The 25,262-nt window shown below is 44.5% G+C and overlaps 3 protein-coding genes across 5 annotated transcripts; all 3 read right to left on the bottom strand.

The window, feature by feature from the left end:
- Window positions 1–224: 224 nt before the first annotated feature.
- LOC149279237 (dual specificity mitogen-activated protein kinase kinase 7-like) lies at window positions 225–10,948 on the bottom strand. Of its 2 annotated transcripts, XM_089501425.1 has the most exons (12): window positions 10,825–10,948; window positions 8,772–8,819; window positions 7,970–8,108; window positions 7,393–7,459; window positions 4,973–5,086; window positions 4,621–4,740; window positions 4,410–4,517; window positions 3,592–3,771; window positions 3,205–3,285; window positions 2,872–3,014; window positions 531–576; window positions 225–362 (listed from the first exon to the last, which is right to left on the bottom strand). In XM_089501425.1, the coding sequence occupies exons 1-12, from the start codon at window positions 10,946–10,948 to the stop codon at window positions 225–227; spliced, it is 1,308 nt and encodes a 435-aa protein (XP_089357551.1). The 2 variants fall into 2 exon arrangements, with proteins under 2 accessions (XP_089357551.1, XP_089357552.1); XM_089501426.1 differs by lacking the exon at window positions 8,772–8,819.
- A 1,788-nt stretch (window positions 10,949–12,736) lies between these two features.
- LOC149279236 (volume-regulated anion channel subunit LRRC8D-like) lies at window positions 12,737–15,073 on the bottom strand. Its single transcript, XM_089501439.1, has one exon. It carries the CDS (start codon window positions 15,071–15,073, stop codon window positions 12,737–12,739), a length of 2,337 nt encoding a protein of 778 aa, XP_089357565.1.
- A 6,326-nt stretch (window positions 15,074–21,399) lies between these two features.
- LOC149279235 (volume-regulated anion channel subunit LRRC8E-like) lies at window positions 21,400–24,506 on the bottom strand. 2 transcript variants are annotated; one of them, XM_089501411.1, is made up of 3 exons: window positions 24,369–24,506; window positions 23,564–23,655; window positions 21,400–23,518 (listed from the first exon to the last, which is right to left on the bottom strand). In XM_089501411.1, exons 1-3 carry the CDS (start codon window positions 24,504–24,506, stop codon window positions 21,400–21,402), a joined length of 2,349 nt encoding a protein of 782 aa, XP_089357537.1. The 2 variants fall into 2 exon arrangements, with proteins under 2 accessions (XP_089357537.1, XP_089357536.1); XM_089501410.1 differs by having other exon boundaries at window positions 21,400–23,655.
- Window positions 24,507–25,262: the final 756 nt, after the last annotated feature.

Below are 25,262 nucleotides of genomic sequence, written 5' to 3'. Positions count from 1 at the left end.
TCATTGAAGTGGCCAAGTAAAATATAGGGAGGGGGTTACCTATATCTCATCAAAGCTAGAATCAGCACAAGGTGACGTAAAAATTCCAACTGAATAACTGGTGCAAAAAATGTTTATGAATGTTCTTTAAATACCACATAATAGAAGATCGTCCCCCTTTCGAGTCAAAGCCAAGCATCCAAATGATAGCGGGGAGGGGCATTCCTCCCCTCCCACGCTGGATGCTACCTGCTAAAGAAGGGCAGGTTTTGGGGGCTAAGGAGAGTGCTGCTTCTTGGAGACTCTGTCTGAGCCATGACATCCTGAAACCACGAGGCCACATCTACCACCTGTACTTCATACTGACGAATAAATGGGTGCTCCTAGGAGAAAAAACAAACAAAAAAAGACACATTAGCATAAAACCGAGAGCTCGTACACTCAGGAATATGATAATAGATAAGAGATAATAGGGTGAATTATGAATATTTTTTTTAAATTGTTGGCATCAGTTAAAATGTTCAATGTTTTTGACCAACTGCCAAACTTACCAGCAGCTTGTTATACTTTGGCCTCTTTCTGTGATCTTTAGTGAGACTGCAAACAAATCAGAGAGCAAATACACATAATTAACATTTATGACAAGGCATGTATGCATCAAGGGCTTTACAAAAGGTCTACCCAGACAGAACAATCATCAATTATGAAAGTTAAGTTATCAAGACCATGTCGGATTCCAGTCCTTGAGGTTATATTATAGATCAGTGATGGCGAACCCGTGGCACGCGTGCCGCTGTTGGCACGCCGAGCCGTCTCTGTGGGCACGCCGTGACTACAGTAATATACTATAGTCACGGCGTCCCCCGGACTACATCTCCCACAGTTCTCAGTGCTGAGCGCCGGGCGACTGGATATGACGCTTATATCCAGCCCCGGCGCCCAGCATAAACAGCTGTGCGCGGCTGCACTGCACAGTTAGAACGGAAGAAGCAGAAAGGAAAAAGCAGAAAGGAGGAAAAGGAAGCAGAAAGGAGGAAAAGGAAGCAGAAAGGAGGAAAAGGAAGCAGAAAGGAGGAAGAAAAAGCAGAAAGGATTAAGAAAAGGTAAGATTTGTGGAGAACCAAGGTGGGTGGGTGGTTGATTATTGGGGGGGTCTGATGTGGAGAACGAAGGTGGGTTAGGGGGGTCTGATGTGGAGAATGAAGGTGGGTGGGGGCATCTGATGTGGAGAATGAAGGTGGGTTAGGGGGGTCTGATGTGGAGAATGAAGGTGGGTTAGGGGGGTCTGATGTGGAGAATGAAGGTGGGTGGGAGGGGGTCTGATGTGGAGAACAAAGGTTGTGGGGGGGTCTGATGTGGAGAACAAAGGTGGGTTGGGGGGGGTCTGATGTGGAGAATGAAGGTGGGTGGGGGGGTCTGATGGTGGAGAATGATGTGTGTGCATATACATATGGTAAGGCATATGTATGGGCACTTGGGCAGGCATATGTGTGTGTGTATAGGGCAGCTGTGTATATGTGCGTGTATGTGCATACATTTATGGGCAGTGTATATGTGCCCACAAAAGGTGTCTTTAAAAAAATACATGCACGTGTACAGTTGTTTTTTTTTTGTTTTTTTTCAATACAAAAAATGTTTAATGGAAAGCTCTGTTATTGTGTTTTTCTTTTTAAACAAAAGCTGTTAATTAGTTTGAAAAACTGTACGAATTGTTTTTTCTAAACTAAAACCTCGTTATTCAGGTTTAATGGCAGTGTTGGCACTTTGAAAAAAATAAGTCGTTTTGGTTTGCAGTTTGGGCACTTGGGCTCAAAAAGGTTCGCCATCACTGTTATAGATGGAAGGCTTAGACTGCATTAACAAACTGTTCTTAGGGAAGGACACCCCGTCTTTCATTTAAGAAGAGAACACTTAAATATTTCGGCCAGTTCCTTTTTGGAGGACTTTCATCAGCCTGCTTGTGAATGGGACAATAATATAATATGTGACACTTCAGAAAAAAGGAACACATGCAGGTTTTATGTTCTGTGAGAATGGGCAGCCAAGTCATAAAAACACATATCGTGCCAAATCCACAGAGACAAGACTCTGTCACGTATCCATTTGTCTTGTCTTTTAGTAGATAAATAATACACGGTGAAACGCCAATATGCTCTTGATTTTGATGAAAATTGTTTTATGGAACGTTTTACCCCCACCCCCAATATTCTGTGTTTGGGGGTCTGTATATTAAGTTTTATGTAGGCAAAGATGAACCAATGAGGGGTCCTCCTCTTAGCCCAGCCACAATGGATAGTGCATTCGAAGCACACGTAGATATGAACCTAGCACCTGCGTGTACATGGCCACAGACAGCCATGGCTGCCGTCTGATAAATGTCAGGAAGCAGCCGCTGTGGGTAACGGCGCATCATTTCTCACCGAAATGTTGCTTGATAACATAAGAGATGGAGACAGTTTAAAAAATGGTCTGTATAAATTATTCAGGAAACAAGACTGAAGCACAAATACCCCTTAAAGTTGATGTAACTCAGGAAAAAAAAAAACATTAAACTCTGACGCCTTACTGCACGAGTCTCTTAATCTGCTCTCCAGAAGGTTTAATCATATAAGAATACAGAAATTATATCATCACTAAAGAATTATTTCTAGGAAGGGTTTGGGCATTTAGTAGTACCAGGAATTATGTTTCTACAAACGTGTTCAGTGAAGCAGAGCAGGTGGAACAATATCGGTAAAATCGGCAAGACATTTGAGGCCAGAACCTAACCTTTTTAAAAGGCACACACTCATCCCACGACGATATGTGCTTTCCATTGCGTTCAAATACATAATATGTACGTTTTAATGCTACTCAGATGAAAGCATGTAGGCTTCATTAAGAACTACTTACCAGTCCTTGACAAAAGACTGGAATAAAGAAGAGAAGCCCATGTTATGGGGGAGAACAGGAGGCTCTTCTTGGAGGACTTTGGTGAGAACCTCAAAGTCTGTTTTACAGTTCTTGTAGGGAAACTGCCCTGTTGCCAGCTCCACCTGACATGAGAAAACAGCAAAATAAATAAATAAAGGGAGGGACATATGGGATTTTTGCTGGAATAAAACAAATGAAAGTACTGGGAACTATTAGGAGGTAGAGGGTGGGGAAACAACATGGACAATGTTGTGATGGTGACCGTATAGGAACACTTTTCTATCACATGGAATGGAAGTAGTAGCAGCTCACCAGCGAGATTCCCAGACTCCACACATCAGCTCGGATGTCGTAATCTGGCTTGGTCGGATCCGGAGGATCAATTCGCTCCGGCTGAGGAGAGACGATGGGCAGATATCTAAAAACTACAGAATTCTAAATGGGATAACTAGCAATTTGTTTCTTAAACTACAATCTCTCCAAGCAGTGGATGCCACATTCTGGGTCTGGGTTAAAAGGAGATTTAATTAGGCTTAACTAAACCTGTCAAAAGCCAACACACCATCCCATCCTCGCGCAATCTTATATGCTGTATCATTTCCCATCCTTTTACCTTAACCTGTTTTACAAGGTGTGTGTGACCTAAACATCGTGGTTATGTAAATATCTAGAAAAACGTCTCCCAATGCATTTTCTTACCGCCATGTATGCAGCACAACCGGCACTCCTGGTTTTGGCCTTTGAATCTACAAGACGGCCACTGATGCCAAAGTCGCACAGTTTGATTTGCCCATTGGCATCCAGTAGGATATTAGAAGGCTTCACATCTCTGTGAATAACGCCATGCTTCTCCTTCAGATAATACAGCGCATTCACTATCTAAAAGAAACGGAGAAAATACCTTTGCAAGATCTACAAGGGCTAAAAATCCTCATCTTTGGAACATGACGCATCTCCTACGTAACACCGGATCCCCCATTAAGCAGCTTTTAAAAACATTTTGTAGAAGGTCACAGCAAAAGACAAAGGGCCTACACAACAGACCTGTTGTGTATGATTCACTCACATTTCCCACACAATATCACACACCTCAGGGAGAAAAAAAAACCATGTAATATTTGGCCTGTGTTATCACGCTCACTGGGAAGACACGCGACGGCAACCTAAATGCTATAGAACGCTACTTACAACCCTATGGAAACTGGGCAATATACATTCAAAGACCGCATCCAAGGCATTTGTAAAAATAGGCTGAAGTTTACAAAACAACTAGTCTGTCAGTTGTAAACATATGAAAACGCTTGTAGTAAAACAGTTGTCTGCGGCATTTCAGTCGCATCTCTGCTCATTCCCAATGTAACCCGGTGTGTGTTAGCCTTTCACAGGCTTCATCACAGTATTAAACCCGCCATTTCCCTAGAATATGTCCAAAAATCTTGTCCTTGTTGCCCTTGCTTTCAGTCTCTTCCATCAAATACACTTCATAATAATAATAAAGGCATTTTCTCTACACTTACTGCCACAGTCATTTTTCCCAGGATGCTTTCTGGGATGGGCCCCTGAATCCTTTTCTTCAGCTTTTCCGCACAAGTCCCCATGAGCTCCATCGCGATGAACACATCTGTCTACAAAGTGAGGTAGAGAGAAGGGTCACGGTTTGGTTGAAGGACGGTACTGAACGACAGTATACTGACCCAAAGAGTAAGGACATTAGCATCAAGAACTTACATTGGTGATGAAGGTGCCAAAACACTGCACAATGTAAGGACAGTCATGACTCTTCAACACAACGTCCAAATCCATCAGGATTCTTTTGTTCTCCTCCTTGTTACCTGAGCGGCGCATTTGCTGCACAACACAATAAAACACAAAGATAGCTGTTAGAACATAACCTGCCAAGGCCCAGCCACATGCATATAGTGCAGCAATAATACATTTACCTAAATATTCAATGGAATCCATTGAAAATACAATATAAAAGATTTCACAGGCAGAAGATCACAAAGAGAGAAATTACAAGGAAATAAGCTACTGATGAAAAAGGGGAGTATTTTTAATAAGAAACACAGCCGCTGCCTACCTTCACAGCGATGACATGTCCGGTCTTTTTAAACCTCATCTTCCAAACCTGTCCGCATGTTCCACTTCCAATCTCCCCCAAATTCTCCAGGTCGTTAATATCTGCCTGGTACTTCTGTAACAGAGGCCAGAAGAAGCGGACATGGTGTGACCCAGTAGCACCAAGAGGTATGGCTATGCTTCCCTTTTTATACCAGGAATCCCCCACCTTTACTGCTTCTATTGCACATGACGGAGACGATGCATTTCTATCAACGGTACTGTATATATATCACTGCTCCAGTAACAGCGGCTCCCAACCCCAGTCCTGGAGACACACCAACAGCATGCGCTTTATCATACTGTAACCCAAAGGGAAGAGTCAACAAACCTGGATTGCTGGTGGCAGGGCCGGCCGAAGACTTAACGCCGCCTGGGGCGAAGTTTAAAATGCCGCCCCCCGCCGACGCCGGGGGGGGGGGGGGCGGCATTATCTACCCGCCCCCTACCGGTACTTATCCTTAAACAGTCCTGCGGCGAGTCTCCCTGTGCTGCCACGGTGCCGGCTTGTAATGCTGAGCGCCGGAAATTCACGTCACTTCCGGCGCTCTGCATTACAAGCCGGCACAGAGACCGAACAGGGAAACTCGCCGCAGAGGAGAGAGAGAGAGAGAGGGGCGCCGAGCCGGTAAGCGAAAACCACTCGGTGCCCCTCTCTCTCTCCTCCGCTTCAAAAAAACCCAAAAAAAAACAGCTTGCCCCAGTCGGCTCCATTGTAGGGCCGGCCCTGGTTGGTGGGTCTTAAGGACTGGGGTTGGAGCCACTACAAGAAGACTCACCCTGTAACTGCCCTTAACACATCGCTGCTCTACTACAGGAGCCCTACCCCGATAACTGTATTTAAAACTTTTTCTGCATCCCCTCTAAGACCGTTAAACCACAAAGAAAATTTAACGTCCCACACCGAGACCAGAAACAACCATGGAAAACATGATTTACCGTATTTGCTCGATTATAAGACGAGGTTTTTTCCAGAGCAAATGCTCTGAAAAATACCCCTCGTCTTATAATCAGGGTCGTCTTATAATCAGACCTCAAATAGGTCTGATTATGAGACTAAGATCCAGATCCCCCGCAGCGATGCAGAGGACCTGGATCCTCCTGTGTTAATCCCCCCCCCCCCCCAATTTACCGGTGCTTCTGAGTCCCCGGTGCTTAGTCCGGGCTGCGTGTAGAGCTCTACGCGATACAATCGCGTAGAGCTCTACACGCTTCCCGGACTAAGCACTGGGGACCCAGATGCAGGGGACCTGGATCCTCCTGTGTTAACCCCCGACCCAACTTACCGGTGCATCTGAGTCCCCGGTGCTTAGTCCGGGCTGCGTGTAGAGCTCTACGCGATATAATCGCGTAGAGCTCTACACGATACAATTGCGTAGAGCTCTACACGCTGCCCGGACTAAGCACTGGGGACTCAGAAGCACCGGTAAGTTGGAGGGGGGGGGCATAACACAGGAGGATGCAGGGGACCTGCATCCTCCTGTGTTATGCCCCCTCCAACTTACCGGTGCTTCTGAGTCCCCGGTGCTTAGAGCTCTATGCGATTCGCGTGGAGCTCTACATGCTGCCCGGACTAAGCACCTGGGGCTCAGATGCAGGGGACCTGGATCCTCCTGTGTTATGAGCCCCCCCCAACTCAGAAGCACCGGTAAGTTTGGAGGAGGGAGGGGGAGTGTTAAATGGGGGGTGTAAGGCATTTCTGGAGGCAGAGTGCTCTGTGAAATGCCTTTTAACCCCTTTAATGCCACTCTGCCTCCTGAAATGCCTTAAACCTCCCTATATGCCACTCTTCCCCATAATATGCCTTTTAACCCTCTAAGTGCCAGAGTGGCATATAGGGTTAAAAGGCATATCATGGGGCACAGTGGCATATAGGGTTAAAAGGCATATTATGGGGCACTGTGGCATTTAGAGGGTTAAAAGGCATATCATGGGGCACAGTGGCATATAGGGGGTATAAGGCATTTCTGGGGCAGATGTGCATAACTGGGGGGCAGGTTGGAAAATAGAAGGAAATAAAACCAAAATATTTTTCTCAAGCATAGCTTTTATTAAAAAAAGTGTTTAAATGAATTAACATTTACTGGTAAAACTTTTTTCCTATAGGGTCGTCTTATATTCAGGCTTTTTCTTTTTTTCCTAAATTAATATTAAGATTTGGGGGGTCGTCTTATAATCAGGGTCGTCTTATAATCGAGCAAATACGGTAATACCGAAATGCAGTTCATAGACATCAGAAGAATTTGACAGTATATACTTTTGTTTTTTGCTGAAGCTGGCAGTCTGTAATAAGTACTCTTCCTTACCGATCCATGTACAGGACATTAATTTGTACCGTATATAAATTAGAAAAAAAATGATTCCAACCCAATGGTGACGTACCTGCCCCCCAATTAGGAGATAACCTGTTTGTTTGATGATTTCTTGAAGTTTCTGGTCAATTTCAATGCTGGAAGAAAGTTGGAGATCACAGTAAAAACTGTAAAGCCTCACATCGCTTAACATCGCTTTTACCCATCAATTTGCTTTTGTGCATCCATATCGCTTTTGACTTGCTGAAGTTGATATTTAATATGAAACATTAGTCCAATAAAAGGGATTATTTTATATTGCTATTTCTTTACATCCATGTCTCGCTGTTTGTAGCACACAAGGACAGGAGTGAAAAGTACTGGGAGGGCGCATGCGCAGACACCTGACGCTCCTCTCTGAATGGGTTCATTTACCATACCTGTGAAGTCAGAAACCCATATGGTCACTACTTCATTGAGGCCGAGGGGCTGAGCTTACCCTTTAATTATATCAAGGAATCTGTACATTTATAGCCCGGGATTCAGCTCATTTATTTACATGGCACCATCATCTTGAGCTCGTTGGGTTGGAGTTACGACAACATGCAACACATTTAACACAATGATTAGAAACGAATGATGGCAGCAGACGTGTTTGATCCTCTCACCTTTCCAGGCTTCGCTGTGTAAGGTAGTTGGGCTGGGGCAGGGTCAGCATAGTCCTCGGGCGGACAGGCACTGCGGTGTTATGGTGCGGAGAAGTGTCTGACCGAGGAGGTCCATCGCTGGCAAGAGGAAGCTGTAAGGCTGCATAAAAAAGGAAACAAAAAGAACAAAAAGAGAAGGGAAACGGTGGTGCGTAGAAGAGGTGAAAAGGTATCCCGAGGAAGCATCCGAGCCCTGGCCACATTTATAAAGCTCATACACTCTTTTGCATTCCACCTATTTTTATGGATATGACCACATTCAAGTGATCTTTTCGGAGCCATCATACTTACATTAATTCATTCAACATCGTGTTATGTGTGTAACGTCAAACATTCTCTTCTATCCACGAGTTACCTCTCTAGTGCTTCAGACACTTTCCGGAGTGTAACAGCGACTGCCACCCACTTCACACCTTCTGCTTCCCCTCCCACACAACGATTCCCAGCGACACATCACACCTTCCCATATGCGCTTTCCCTCGTGTTAGGTCCTTCTGAGCTCATGCTCCGTACAAAGCCTACATGCCAAGTCCACGCTGCATGCAACATTCCCCAATCCATGCGCAGAGACGGAGGAGAGGTGGGAGAGCGATGCCAAGCATGAGACAGCAGAGAGGAAAACGAATACTGGAAATACACGGCGAGGTGGGCAGAGAGGAGACAGAGAGAAGCGGCAGCTGTGTGTTAATGGTGTGACAGGGCCAAGTAGGGGGTATTTAGCTGGGTCAGGAGCAGCTGAGAGGGGATAACGGGGGTCCTGTACCTGCTCGCTGGGATGGAGCGGGCGTGGGGCTTAGAGTGATGAGAATAACTGGGGAAGAAATAGGGGAAAAAAATCAACATAAAATACAGATCAACCCAGAATATAAGAGGAGTCCAAGGTGGGGAGTGACAAATAACTTTGGGGGGGGGGGGGCAAAGGAGAAATTTCATACTGACAGACAAGGTGCTGACGAAGAAAAAAAAAAATGAAGAACAAATGAAAGACAGAGAGAATGGGAACAACGGAGGGGAAAACAAAAACAGGAATAATTTGACCCGTTTCTGATCAAGCGATGGTCTCTAAACAAACACTTTCCTCCATACAAGACCTGGGTGCACTCGCCCCACAACAAATAGGAACTCATTGCTACTCCTTGTATAAAACTGTAAGCATTTAGCCATAGGGTCGTTAAACGCTTTTCAGCTCATACAACCACGATCTACCGCAATGAAAAACCTCTCAGTTGCCCTCCATATACAAGTCCAGGTCCTGCCTCACCACTTATCACGCCACATCAGTAACCATACGTCCCAATCTCCTTAACCCTACGGCCATTCTACTTCTGTGTCACTACATGATCTTCATTCCACGACACGACCTTGGATTCTGCATTCCTGTCATTCAAAAACACGAAATTTGTCCAACCATTGAGTTGGCGTTGCATCATATGAAGGTGAATACATGCTATGCCATGTAAAACCAAGTTCTGTAGGCCAATGCCATGGTGTCAACCTTACCATCTGGACCAACTAATTTAAACATCTTATTCAGACACCTGAATTAACTTCTCTGCTCTACTTTGTAAAAGCCATCCTACACTTCCAGCTTTAATCTGCCCCATGGTATCCACTCCAACACCTGATGTAACCCACCACACTCCTCATCCAAGTCCCAAATCCCACCTTCTTCTGCAAATAACTCAGAGCATCAGGTCCACACTGTGGGGATCCCCTGCAAGTTGCCCTCGGTCCTCAGTCTGGCCAACTGCAACACAAGACATTATTCTTGAACCTTTTCGCCTCTCTGACTCGGAGAGAGAGGGTTTTACCATTTAACCGAGTTTGTATAAGAATGGAAATGTATAAACTCGTTGATACCTCGACGTCGAATGAAGGGCCAACTTAGTGGAGTTTCACCTGCAAGAAGGGTTGAAGCGCATGAGATGACATTAAGGAAATCTCGCTTTTCAACTATATATTACGCAAGCCCACCTCTGTCCATCATGCAGGAGAAGCTCACATCATATTATCTCAATCCAACACTTAAAGCCTCTGTCAACATTTTTCCATCCCATTAAGGCCATCTGATTTCTCCCCAAAACACCACTTGCCCTAAGACTCAGCACCTTCTATATATAACAGAGGGGTAACAAGACGAGGCTCCACGAGAACTTGGCACAGCTCAAGACGAGCGGGGTCCACGTAACGACGGTTGTGAAGCCATCTGCTGACTACCAAATCCAAGACGAACCTTTCCAACCGAGATTCAATAGGCTTCAGTAAGGAAGCGCGTCATCCCGACCAATCAAAATCCACAAACCTTTTCATGAAAAGAATTGCACACGTTTAAAGTAATCCCCGGCATCCTAATGCTGCCGTTCCTCCATCGATGGACTCGTACTCCTCTTCGTAAACTCCCAGTGCCTCTGCCACAAAATATTCCCCCCAAGGGCACTTTTTTTCTCTGCTGACCCCGCCACCATGGATCTGCCTTTGTGTCTATGTACCTGCACCTCTAACCCCTTGCAGTGCGAATACATTAAAACGTATTGCAATTATCAGCCGTGAAAGGGGTTAATGCATAATTTACCCCGTGTGCCCCTGCTATCACCCCTCTCTTATCATGGCTCTTGCCCCCCCGGTATAAGCACCGTTAACGCGCAACATTCGCCGTCATTTAATGCAGCGTTCCACTAACGCTACTCTCTTCTCTCCCCTGCAAACTGCAGCTTCCAGTGCTTCCCCTCCCCCACCATCTATGTGTCTATGTGCTCGGGCCCTATATGCCCGTCTCCCTATTACCCCCCTTTCTTGTGGCGCGTTAGAATCCTTACTGGGCCTGGGCCTGGGCCTTTGCGGGCTGATCTCCAGCTCGATTCTCCTCCGCGCCTCCCTGTTCTCCTGTTTAAGTTTAGCCTCCAGACGAGAGAGTTTCTGTTCGAGAGAGGACGCCGCCATCTTCCCTCCGCGCACTAATAATAAACAAACAGCATAGTGCGCACGCGCGGACGGAGGCTGACAGCTGTTACTGCGCACGCGTACGAGGATGAGCTTGACAGCTGAGACCGCGCGCGCGCGCGCGTCTTACGCGAACAGTTGCCAGGCGCGTGCGCGAAAGAACCCAACAGCCCGTGGAGTGGTGGGGGCAGCGACGCTCGGTTATGGAGCTCATTGAGTCTCCAGTGCGCATGCGCCCCCTGCAAGAGACGGGGCGTGTCTGGAGTCGTCCTGCTGTAAACGGCACCCCTTAAAGGGAGTCTACTGCTTCACCGAATATAAATGGATATTATACCCATAATTGCATAATAATGCAAATAATTTAGAACGTACTTTAATGCGCGTGGAGAAAAAGTAAAAACATATCTTTTTTCCAGGGCATGATAATGTCCCATATCTGCGTTCTAGTGAGCCAATCACAGCGTAAGAAAGTGCTCCCATTGAAATCAGTGAAGACGTCTTCTTGTGCTGGCTGTAGGTAAGTACCTTGCTCATGCGCTCTCTATGGGGCAGAAGCCGAGGAATAGTTGGATGTGTTCAGAATTGTGAAGAATCCGTCGTGCATTGACATGCAAAACAAAGTGAGCGCGTGTGAAGACTGGTGTGTTCCTTTAACACCATACAGCGCTTGTAAATGTGAACAACATCTAACAGGATCCTCAACAATATTAAATAGGCATCATGACCCTGCCTTTAAGTTTTTAAAATAAAGCATTAAAGGATCTGTTCACAGTCCCCGACAGCCCTTCTAAATTCCCCGACAGCCCTTCCAAAGCTGAATGCTCCTTAAAGTACTCCGGTGGCTACTTAAATATCCATTCTTCAGAAATGCGTCTGCAGTGGCAGGAAAGCGTTCCCATTACAATCAGTGGGAGCGCTTTCTGCACATGCGACCCCGTCCTCGGAAGAGTTCGGCCGCACATATCTAATGCAAGTCAAATAGAAGGCAGACAAGAAAAGGGGCAAATTCGGGCTGATTCTACAAAATCCCTCCATGCATTTAAAAGGAGGACACCACAGAAATGTAAAGGGACCTCAGCTATGATGTTCTCTATTTTAGAGTTCTTGACACTGGTTCCTGTAACAAACAAAGTCCCAGCTACAGATCCATTAACCTGGTTTAGTGAGCCGTTGAGTAATGGGATTCCGGTCTCTGCAGTTGAATATTCCATGGATTATTGCAATTTTTGTGATGCGTATAATTATAGAAAGAAAAATCTGAAAGATACAAAAAATATAATGTATATTCCCCGGCGGTATTTATTTTATTTATCAGTCACATTGAAACCTGTGTTGTTGAGCTATACCACAATATAACAAAACGTACTACAGTGAGGATACAGCTTTATGCTTTTGTAGGTAGTCACCCAAAAGCATAATCACCAGAGAACCGACGAACCTGAGAACCAACTTAAATCCTAAAACTTTAAAGCAGGGGTGTCCAACATGCGGCCCTCCAGCTGCAGCAGGATTACATCTCCCATACTCCTCAGTCAGCCCCTTCGCTGAAAGAGCATTATGGGAGATGTAGTCCTGCAGCAGCTGGAGGGCTGCAGGTTGGACACCCCCTGCTTTAAAGGATAGGCGGCTTTAAAACACATTAATAGCATTTACGGTAAGAATTTTAAAAGAAGAGGCATTTCTGCTAATTTAAGCAACTTATTCTGAGCAGGAAGTGCATTAATACTTTTTTTTTTTAAATCTTGAATAGGACATACTATGTGGACAGTTACCAGTTATGAAATATACTCATAAAAATTTACTCCTCAGTTCTAAAGGCAACGTGTCCAATACACTTTCCTCTACATCCAGACCCCTTTTCTTCAGCATCGAGCAGCAGGCGATCTCTACTGGTAAGGTGGTCAGGTTATTGCCACTCAATTCCAAATTTGACAGAAGAGTCAGTTGTTTGACCTCTGGGGGGATGCTGGAAAGGTTGTTACGGCCCGCTTTAAGAGAGCGGAGCCTGGTGCAGCGGAACAGCTCTACCGGCAGGGACGAGATATGGTTGTCAGTAACTGCCAATAATTCCAAGCGTGACAAGTATCCAACCTGTGGAGGGATAACTCTGATACGATTATTACTAATGTCAAAGAGTCTCAGTTTGACCAGGTTGAAAACAGTCGCAGGCAGAGTCTCTAGCTTGTTGTGGGACACAGAGAATTCCTCTAGATTATAAAGATTCTCAATGGATGGATGTAGGCTATTTATGTCATTATGGCACAGTCTCAGTGTTCTTAGGCTCCTGAGTCGATGCTGGTTTCCCAGTTCTTCCACACTCTGCAGCAAATTAGATGTGAAATCCAGGCCTTGAAGGTTGGTTAGGCTAGGCAGTGCTGTCGGGATTTTCATTAACTGACAGTGCTGGAGCTCAAGATCTGTAAGATGGCTCATTTTTTTCAACTGGCCAAGTGAGCAAAGCACGGTTCCTCCATTATGAATTCTTAGTTGATGAAGTTGTCCTGCTAAATTCCAGATTTGAGGTGGCAGGTAGGAAAGATTACTTGTTAGGGAGAGGACTCGAAGGTCAGCGAGACCTCGTAAAGTCTGCAGCCTAATGGATTTGTTGTTAGAGGGGTTAAGGTTGCCAGAAAGATGTAGTTCTTGAAGGTTCTTCATGGAGTAAACCCAGTTAGGGAGCTCCTCAAGGTCAGTGAACCAAACGTGGAGAACTTTGAGGCATTCCTGAAGGAAACGGTATGCATCTGTATCTACTTTGGCAGGGCAGTGCAACAGGTGAATTTCAGACAGAGACCTTAGATTTGATACAGTTCCTAAGATTTTTGCAGAAGTGATTAGTTCTAGCTTGAGGACTTCAATTTCGCTTAGGTCATAGAGAGCTACGGGAATTGATGGGATCATGGAAAGATGCAGCTCACAGCGTCCTTTGCTGTCTTTTTTCATCTGCTCCTTAAGCTTCTCCTGTGTCCATTCTGAATTCACTGCAAGCTCCCTCAGCCTACCTTCGCTCACAGCAGACAGGAACACTGAAAACCTCTTGGAATATAAGGTGTCATAGCGGTCCACCATGTGCAACATAAAGGCAAAGTCATTTTTCACATCTGAAATGTCTCCAAATACATTGCCCTCGTGATTTTTTTCAAAAGAGTAGATTTTAAGAGGATGTGTGAAGAGCCAAATCAAGGCAAAAACTGACAAGAAAGCATACAGGCATACAAGAAGAATGTAAGTTAATAAAAGTTTCTCAAGAATGTAGGCCAGGTTATGGGTGCAGGTAAATTCAGAGTATCCCATGAGATTCTGTATTCCAGGTTTGCATATGTGTTGGAAGCTGAAGGATCCCACCAGGCTAAATGCATATCCGAGCACGATTGTTACTTTAACTACTTTTGTGACTGTCTGTCCTACGTAAACTCTATATACGACATCAGAGTCCTCAGCATGAGCCCGAAAATGGCGTATCCTCTCAAATAAGGCTTTCGCTTGCTGCTCTTCCTTTTTGTCAAGGATGGTAGAGACAGGTTGCTGTATGGGAGAAAATGGAAATTCTTTTATGAGCGGGGTTCTGGTAGAATATTCCACAGAACGGGAACAGCTGGATTTCAGACGAACAGGGTCAGGAGGGGGTTGGTCACCGGTCTCTGCAAGAGCCTTGGTAGTCCAGGGAGATTCAAAGCACTTGGCCAAGATGGAAAGGAAATGATCAACTTTGGAGGATGTCTTGGGATACTTAAACCAGAAGTTGCTGCTGACCAGAAGTAGCAAACTATTGATAAGTGTCAGGTAGGGAAAATATTTGGACTGCCAAGGTACCACTTTATGGTAGCATACTACACTGACATACATGTACTGTTGGTAGTCCAGATTTGTCAAGTGACCAGGTTGCTTGGGAGTTGTTGGTGAAATTAAGACATCATCCATGCCACCCGATTTGTTTTTGTTTGGAGTTGTAGACTTTGGCATGCAGACCACTTTGTCCGTAGTTATAAGAAGTGTTGCAGAGAAGAAGGAGACCATGAGCATAATGACAAGGAGGGAATCCATGAGGACGTCCCACCAAGGCTTCAAAGCCTTAAAGTGGGCCTGCGACGCACCGAGGGAAGCAGCCTCCGTGACAGTGATCATGCCTAAAATGACAGAAGAAAAATATAAATGGAAATGCAGGACAAAAGATGTTGAAGGGAATTAAGGAATATGGAAGTGATACTAGAAACAGGAATTAGGCACAGTGAGAAGAAAATTGAATAAACCAAAAGAGATTAGCAGAGAAATCAAAATGTGATTGTGTAAAGCGAGATTGGAACAATGGGACAAACACGGACACGAGCATGAAAGGTATGAAGAAGATAATCTAGTGAGGGAGCAATGAGGAGTAGATGCATGAAGGAAACAATTGCAAATTGGGTACCGAAGACATAAAACAGTTGGAATTAGTTTATTCACTAAAGTGTTGGCAGGAGAATGTGTGGCTTCTCTATGCAGTATAAAGGCCAAACTCTGGGAAATTTCTCTATAAGAAAGTTCAAACCACCCTTGGGTAATGCTTACTTCAATCAGTGAGGTGAAGAAATGTTTTAAATGTTCTATACAGGACCATCCAAGTTATTCTTGGAGCAGAAGCTCAAAGTAAAATGGAGTCATTGAGCTAAAACTGCAACTCTCCTGCCAACTCCTTCTTAAGTGAATTAACTCCACTGTTATTGTAAAGTTTAATTCTATAGGTAGAAATGAACCCTGTTTTTAACAATTTGGTGACATCATTAGAAACATTTTCTTCTCGGATTTATAAACAGCTGGTCATAGAATTGCGTTACGTCGCGCTGACATCGCTTCCACCTGATTAGAGTGAGAAGTTTTGGGATTCAATTGCGTTTTCAGTCATTTCTACAGTGTAACCAGATGAAAAAAATCAGTTATGTCCTCAAGGATTTGTAATTTTAGGGAGAAGATGTAGCCATCCGGATGCCATTAATAGTTGCAAATCCATAGTCGATAGTCGGTTTGTGAAAAGAGTGGATGTATGTGGGTGGCGCTACCATTAAAGGGACAATCCAGCAGTCGTATTAAAGTGAATAAAGAAATATGATTCTACAAGCACTTTAATGCAAACAATAGCTAAGAGGTTCCTTTAAATGTATGTTATGCCCAACTTTCAAATCCAAGCGGTCAACCAATGGCAAGAATTGTTGGACCACGGAGGAGGTCTGCAGCTCTGGAGTGCCAACTTCTCTGTAAGGTTGTCTGAGACATTAAATTGTGTCTTTAAGCCCGCACTGATACCTTCTGTTACACCGCCAACACACTAGACAAAGGCCTCATGGAAAATCCAGGCCCTGGTACCGTTCTAAGAAAGTAGACTATTATTCAGAAGATGACCGCTGACACACGCACACACACACATACGCGTAAATATCTATCCTGCCCCGTGTTTCAGCTATTGAAAGAATAAATGAATATTTATATGATTCTGTCACCAAGATTAACTGAGGGTGTTGGTGCTCATGCCAAACTTTTTCACCCATTGATTATAGTCATTGAAGGTATCCACTGAAAACCTTTGTGGATGTCCTTCTTAAAAGACCAGGAACGAGCCGGGGTCAGATTTCTTCAAGCAGGGCAGCTACAGGAAGCTGGTGCTCAGCAGGGTCATATAACGCAACGTTATTGATGGCGCCACAAGCGAGCGGAGTAATGTGCTTCACAGAAAATATATATAGAGACTGGTCTGCGCATGTTAGCTGATGAAGATTGGGGGCACGCTTGGCTTTACTTGCCTCTCAAGCCAAAAGCCACCAACCCTCGCCTGTTGCCGTCCTAAAAAATTACATAAACTGGTGCATTTAAATAACAAAACTTTATTGTTATAAGCAGACAAAGCAGCAACATAAAAGAAATAATGGGCAAAAAATTGTTACTTAAAGCTACAAAGCACTTGGTCTCTCCACTGAGTGTCTACTAAATGCTTTACGGAGTGAAAAGTATAAAGGTAGTTTTGGATCTTGGCTGCCCTTGTATTGCTGCTTCTGTCTGACGATAAAGTTTTGGGAATTGAATGGATTGCCATGGCAATGCTGTCATGGTGGTCACAAAACTTTATTGTCAAACAGAAGCAGCAATTTAAGGGCAGTCAAAATACAAAACTGTTTATGAGACTCTGTGTTATTAAGGCGACTGAACGCCATCCTTAATGTATCCATCAGGAGATATTTAGCAGCATTTTGCCGCCATCCTATATGCATATCGTAATCCTCATACAATACATCATCTGGGACCCTTACTTTTGTGCAGGACAGTCCTCATTTTTAAACTCTGTCCCGCCAAGCGCTCCCTCTGTCCCGATCTTCGGGGGGGGGGGAGTTGGAGCTCAGCGGGTTTCAGGACCCCAACCCCGCGGCCCCAAACCAGAATCATTGGGAGATATGCCCCATCCTCCACTTATGCCCCTCTTTTCTAGGAGCTCATTAAGTTCGCTGTACGGGTGAATCAGTGAATCAATAATGTGTATGGAAAATGATTGAAAACTGTATTGCGTGGATGAAACCCACGTTTGAAAATTCTCCATTGATCTAGCCAAGAAATATTCCTAGTCGTCTATGCGAGATGTAAAACACCGTGTACTCACCTACAGAGCGACCCGATGTCTCTTAAACATGAGTTTTCTCATTTGGCATTTTTGGCATATCGGAGGGGCCAATTATATACATTCTATGCCAGCTTCCTTTTCCATCCTTGCAGTTGCGGGTCTCTACATCTCTTTGTCTGTCTAGTGTTAGAACTACTGCCTTTCTTACCTTCTCGCTGTGTTTCTGATTTCTCTGTCCTTACCTCTTCGGGCGAGCATTTTTTTTTTTAACCAGGAAGCAGCCGAGTCGCGTATTTCTCAACAAGTTCCAGCACGTGTCTTGTGTAATTTCACTTGGACATCTTTTCAGAACGCCTAAAAGTATGCGCCCCCAACTTCTTTCAGCATAATGGGATCTATCAATCAATAGCTCTCATTCCTTAACACTCCGGGCTCATTCCTCTCCGAAGTGACATCATTCGGCAGGTATCCCCCACGCAAATATTTGATTGGCTCAAACTGCTGTCAGTCAAACCTAAATCCCGTCTGCTTTCCTAATACTTTGAAAATCTTAACTTTTTATGGGTAAGCGTCAGCGGGTGAGCTGTAAAACAGATGATGCAATTAGCTGGAATGAGTGATTGTGTTGTTTCAGGAAACCAACAGTTTTTGCCCACTTTTTTACTTGTCGTTGCTCCTACAGGAGTTAGTGTGGACGCAGGCAAAAAAAAAAAGTGGGCTTTCTGCGGTAACTCTCTGGCATGCACAGACTGGCAATCTGGTGGGCCGCTGCCAGTCATTGCTACATACTAACCTGATCTACCACTCCACATGCCACGGGATGCAGCCACCGGCTGGCTACACCTGGCCACACACTGCATTAGTATCAAACGTAACGTATGACCTCTCATATTCAGCCATTGGCCGCGCTTATATCATGTGGCAGCCGACGGCTGGTTACGGGAGGCTTTTTTCAACTTTTGACAGGTGCTGGTGCCCACTGGTACGTGTTAAAGTGCTGCCAAGCATTATGTTGCATCTGTGTACCACAAAACAAGCTTATTACATTCTTACTGTATGTTTGTATGGTATTTATTCTGTGTTATTCACACAAGATGAAGAACATGGGAAGCACGCCCTAAGAAGAACATAGATTCCAGGTTTTGGAGTGCTGCTGAAATGACCAGTATGAACATAGAGCAAAGCTTGGAGGCATAAATGTTGAGGGTTCTGTGACGTTCAATTAATGAGGTGATGGTGTCCAGAGGGGGATTTAAATTGCAGGAGAGTCTTAGTGGGTTAAAGCCAGCGCAGTCCCAGTGATTCAGCCCAGTGGAAAGCAATACAGCCATCTAAATCATATAGGACTCCCAATATTTATGCCTCACTACTTGCTCGTAGTGCGACGACTATTTCCTCTGTACCAAGTTGCATAGAAAGGAACAGAAAGTATACACTGTATTTCACAAAAAGAAAAGTATCCATACTGAATAACTCCTTGCCTCACTTGGATATATACTAATGGGATGTTTTCAATAATATAAAGCGGCTACTGGGGATTCTTATTAAGGGCATTTAAGTAAGAACAAAAATCACTGGTATTTAATGGGTAAGCACACGTAGAGAAGCTGTAATACGCTGCTGAGAATCATAACACCGTCTGAGTGTTCTGGGATAGGCACAAGGCTGCTGTTTTTATTAAGGCATGCCCCGCTTACTTGAATCAGTAAAAGCTTTTTGTGCTTGACGTCTCTTAATACAAAATGGTTCAATAGTGAGTTATAGTTTAATTAATAGTTAAACAGGGTGGACAAATATCTTCACCTCCATTTTGCATTTGAACACCATGTGCCTCGTTCCATGTCTTTATAAACGTCCCAGTGTCAGAGAATGGGTCATTTCAGGGTTCTCATAATAAACACGTTTATTAGAATCTCTGTGACCTGCCGTTAATAAATACAGTACTCAACAAAACTCACTTTTAGCCGTATATATCAACAACCTCTCCAGACCATCCAGACCCGATCAACTCATCCATGTTAGCCGTCCTCTCCTACTGATTCACTTCCCCTTGAAACACCGTCTAGATTGTAAGCTCACGACAACAGGACCCTCTTCTCCTTTTGTACCAGCTTCTTAATGTTTGTGATTTTAAATTACTTCCCTTATTGTAACAGCGCTATGGTATCTGCTGGCATTTTATACAGGTAATATAATGAAAATGGATATTGAAATTGCAGCATTTCTGTACTTCTTGCACAAACCACAAGGTGTCGCTACATCCCAGTATGGTTTCTTCCAAGTAGAAGTTTTTGTAGAAGTAGTTGTTATGGTCATCAGTCTTCCAGCCGCTGTGACACATTCGTGACTCATTTAATCCAGGCCAATGTAATTACAGACGCCGTTCCCCCCCCCCCCCCCCCTTCAATTACAGAGGCGTACATGTGTCCTCCCTAAAACCCCGGCCACACGCACACAGCTCCTGCGCTCCCCTCCATGCTCGGCTTCCCTTGTACCAACCATATCATTTCAGCATTCACACCGCAGCTTCCGCAAACCATTCTACTGTTACTACAGACAAGACGTGTCTCTATTTTAGCGACCCTGCAAGGCATTCTGTTGCAAAGTTTGAAATGTGATCTTATCACCGTACCAGCCAATGAATGTCGCTCGGATCATTTCATTGGCTGCTACGGTAAATAAAACACCTTTTTTAACCCTTATGTGAAGGATTGTTTTGTCTTTATCCGCCGACCTGGAAAGCTGCCATTGTTGTCAGTCATATTTTGGTTACGGATTCTTTATTTGAATGCTATGGATTTCCGTTCCTCCATAGACATATTAGTCTGAGTGGGTGATGAAGACTGAGTCATTCTATTGTTTGCCACAGGCGGTACGATAAAGGAGTCATGGTGTTTGTCGAGTGGATTGAGCTATGACAACAAAGCAAGAACACATAAGCAACTAATAAGCAGCGGTCTAAAAACATAACTAAGGAAAAAGGCGCTATATGTATGAAACCTAATTAGAATTGCTTACTAGTAAAAATGGGGTGAGTAACCCTTTAAGGCTCACTCAACAGTACAGCTGGTTGTGTCTCGTTCTTCCTTGACTGTCTTGTTCCAAAGTTGTATGGACTTCTGGCAGTAAGCGAAGGTCCGTGTTACTACCTCAAACGATTCAGCATCCAGTCCAACCAGCTTCACGCCTGCCCCACACACAGATTTTTCTCAGTAAATGCCCACAACACACAGATATTTATTAAAGCTTTTTATTTTTTCGTTAAATAATTTACTTAAAAAAAAATAAAATAAAAAGTACATCAAGACCATTCCGTAAGAGTTGCCCTGGGTAACGGAGAGTTCAAGTTTAGGCAGTAGCTATCCAGTGATACGTCCACCGCGCTTTATAAAAAACACATGCTGTTCAGCCTATTCTCTTCTGGGCTGGGGCGAGTCAAACTTCTGTTGGGTCCCATATTATGTCGTCAGTATGAGTGTCTCAGGTCAGCATTGGGAGGTGGCCTTAAAGAAACACCAGTTGTCTACTAGATATTCACAAAAAAAAAAAAAAAAAAAAGAATAGTGTCCTTTGAGGGTTTACTGAAAGTGACCGTATCCAACTATAAGCCCGTCCTAGAGGTAGGAATTTTCTATACAGGTCCTAGAAAAGTGTGTTCCCAGCAGTCACTAACAGTAGAAGAAAGCCTGTAGGATACTGTCTCTTTATCTATTGCCATTCACTTTCATGCTAATGGCTAGTGTCAACTTTGTATCTTCGCTCATTTCCTTATTCTACTTCTATCCCCTCATTTAGTTTTTGATACCCTTTCATAAGAAGCTTTTAATAATTCTTCTCCAACAGCACCCTTTTTTTTTTCTTTGCACTTTTATTCCTCTCCCAGTTTTCCTCGGACATCGGAGGGGAGAGCATCAAACAACAAGTCTTCTACCAATAAGCCAGATTTCTTTAGCCCAACACAGTTTCCTAATTCCGGGGGCAAAAAATCTAACGTGTTGCCCTTCAGCTCCAGTCTAACTAGGGCCGAGAGAGACCCAATCTTGGGAGAAAGACTTGCCAGCCTGTTTTGTCCCAACTTGAGAGTTTTCAGCCTCTGGCAGAAGAACAGCTCATTGGGGAGATCTTCCAAAAAGTTGCCAGTCAATGAAAGGTACTGAAGAAGCTGTAAGACCCCAACCTCAGGAGGCAACTCCCTGATTTCATTGTAGGACAGGTCAAGATGTCTAAGCTTAGTACACAAGAAAAGCTGAGGGGGCAACACTAGAATCTTGTTGCGATTCAAACACAGCTCTTCTAGACTCTTCAGTTTCCGGATGTGTTCTGGGATGTAGGCAATTTGGTTGTACCACAGCCGTAGGACAGTAAGTTTCCGACAATGCTGCAAACTTATTATCTCCTCGATGGTGTGCAGGCTGTTTTCTTTCAGGTCCAAAGTTTGTAAGTTGTTGAGGCTGAAGACGGCATGCGGGATTCGCTCTAAATCACAACGAATCAGTTCTAGTTCTTTGAGTATTGACAGCCTTTTCAGTGCAGTGTGTGTTAAAAGCTTTGTACCATCGTTGTGTATGCTAAGCTTCTGCAGGTGGCTGGCCACCTCTGTGATGGTTTGGGGCACCTTGGAGAGGTTGCTTTTGATTGTCAGCACTTTAAGACTCTTCAGTTCCTTCAAGCTTTCCAGGGTGGCAGTTTTCGATAAGTCCTGGGAAAGGCACCCAAACAAGTGGAGCTCCTCTAATGCTCGGAGACTAAAGACCCAGAGTGGTATCTCTTTGACATCATCAAACTTGATCTGAAGGACTCGAAGGTTGTCTCTGAGATACGCCAGAGAGGCATGCTGTACTTTCGCTGAGCAGTTGTAAAGGCTCAGTTCTTCTAGGCGAACTAGTTTGGTGACTAAAGGAGGAATGACTGCCTCAGTGAGCATCTCCAGCTTGAGAGACTCTGTTTCAGTCACCTCAAAGACTGTGTCAGGCAAGCCTGATAGCTTGAAGAGGTGCAACTCCATCTTTCCATCTGATGTTTGCTGAAGCTTCTGCCTCAGCTTCTCTGCTGGCCATTCATGGTTCAAGTTAAGTTGCCTCAGCCTGCTCTCACTGACCTCAGAGAGGAAGACTGCAAATCTCTTGGAGTAGAGAGAGTCATACTGATCCACCAAATGAAGAACGAACGCAAAGTCATTCTTAACATCTGGGATATCGCTTATCCCAGTCTCTTCTCTCACAGACCGGAAAGAATACTCCTTTAGCGGGCGCCTAAATAGCCAGTAGAGGGTGTAGACGCATGTCAATCCATAAACACCCAGGAAGCACAAATAACTAAAAGCCAGTTTAGAGAAGAGATGAGCTTTTGTATGATTGCAGCAGAAACTGTTGTAGCCCGTCATTTCCTCCGTGCGGATACTACAGGGGACAATAAAGTGTATTTGTCCTACTAAGGCAGCATTGTAAACAATAATGAGCACAAATTTGAAGACTTTTAGCATGGTCTGTCGCATGTACATAGAATAGAGAATGTCACCTTCTTCCACATGATGGCGAAACTTTTTCACTTTCTCAAACAATGCCTTTGCCTGCTCCCCCTCTTTCTTGTCCAGGACACCAGCTGCAGAACTCTCAGCCACAATTTTTTCCGGGACTGGAAGTCCTGTGGTCACGGGGCTGTTTTCTTCAAAGTTGGGCTTGGCGAGCTCTTCTTCTGCTTTTTTTCCTTGAGGGTGCTCTCCCGACACCTCCGATAAGGCTCGAGTTGTCCATGGAGAGTCAAAGCACTTGCCTAAGATGGAGATGAAGTGTTCAATCTTGGAGCTGGTGCCTGGAAATTTGAACCAAAAGTTGCCACAGATCATGAAGATGAGGGTGTGAATGACCACGAGGTACGGAAAATACTTTGCGTACCAGTGGAGCGCCGTCTCGTAGCACATTTGGTTGATGAAGCTGTACTGCTGAAGATCCAGATTGTTCCGCAGACCCGTCATCTCCCGAGAGGAGCTTACAGTGGGGGTTGGAGATAGAGAGTCATTTTCTTTAGCGTACGGAGTAGTTTGAGTGAACTCTTTGCATGAGATTTGGGACACTTCATCAGCCGAGGTATGGTTCGGGAGGCAGATAATCTTGTCCTGGGTTATCTACAAAGGGGTAAATGGAAACACACATTTTAGGCTGGGCATTTTGAGAAAACAAACTCTGAACTGGAAATAACTAAAATCACCTTCATGTAGGTAGGTTGTCATAAGTTCCTTAGAGCTCATCCGATCACAAGCCAGCCATAGACATCTATTTTAGCTATGGTGCTGCTTGTGCATTACATGGAGAGCTACACATGAAACTGATAGAAAAAAAAAAAAAAAGGCCATCCATCCCATATATCAGACACAATCAAGGCTGAGGTCTTATAGCAGGTAGAAAAAAACAAAAAAAAAAAAAACGACCTCACCGTTTTAGCTTCCACCGCTTCTGCTAGGATGCTGATCCAAGTATCTAATACATTCTTACTATTGATCAATCTTTTTTTTTTTAGTTTTATCTGCGGTAAAATTCTATACTCCTACTAGTTTGTTATCCATGCACAAGATACACACACTATGGGGGAATTTATCAGTAAGTTCCACTAAGAATGCTAACTTTCAGCGACTTCTCCAAGGAAGTGGTTGCACAACATCTTAAGTGGAGTTTTATAGCAATTTCTCTCTTCCTCATTAAGTAGATCCTGATGTGCGTATTTACAAAGCATTCGCTGCTAGAAGCAAGAGTTAACCCTGCTAGGGCCTGGGTTTCTTTTAGCTCTCGGGAACTAAATGGAGCGAGAACACGGAGAGGAAGGAGAATATCGAGTGCTTACCTGCAGGGTGCATCCAAAGACCCCAATCATGAGCATGGCAAACGTGATATATTCCGCCAGGACATCCCACCAGGGCTTGAGGACTTTGAAAGCCGGCTGCTGCTCGGTGAATTGCTTGAACTCTGCTACGGGAATCATTCTGGCACGGAGGAGAGCTGAGAAAGACAGAGAATCAATAGTCAGCGGCTATAAACAGCTATGTCCTCCCTGTCACCGCCTTGCCCTCGGTCAAACACCCCACGGGCCAGTTTGATTCTTTTACCCCAGATCCGAAGCCTCCGAGTAGTTCACTAATGGCTTTGCTTGCTTCTAAACAGTACATATAGTGCAAAAATGTTATCATTTGTATACTTGGACGTGCCCTTATCTCCCATACACACACGCATACAACTTGCACCCTGTAGGTGCCTCTAACACACAGACCAAGGCTAGGCGGTAAGGTAGCACTCTGACACCTAAGAGGGTGGAACCATGAGAACACATACTATGGCGGATAATAGGTTAAAAAACAATTACCGTTCTAGGCTCAGTGAGATCTATCGATTGTAATCAGATCCTTTGTATACATAAGTTACTGGAGCGCTGATGTTCCGTGCCTGACCTCAGCTGCGTTTGTATTAACAATAATGGGTATTTTTACATTTAAGTTACGCGAGTCATGCTGAGATGTACATTGCTTGCCTTACACTAGGCGGCTCCGCCATTACACTAAGGCACTCTTATTCCCGCTGCACCAAAAACGCGAAGGGATTGACAACGTGGAGCGCTTCATATACAATCATATGTTCCCCATAGGATATAAAACATACGTTCCCAGCATAGGCTAACCAGAGCTCGCCCCGTTCTGGGTGGGGCTTTGGGTGGGGGCAGGCCTAGCTGCACATAGAGGTGGGG

This window comes from Sceloporus occidentalis, unplaced genomic scaffold, assembly GCF_023333645.1.
Source record: "Sceloporus occidentalis isolate IW3139 unplaced genomic scaffold, rSceOcc1.0.p SCAF_174, whole genome shotgun sequence".
NCBI classification, from domain to species: domain Eukaryota; kingdom Metazoa; phylum Chordata; class Lepidosauria; order Squamata; family Phrynosomatidae; genus Sceloporus; species Sceloporus occidentalis.
This window is presented reverse-complemented; position numbering and strand designations above follow the sequence as displayed.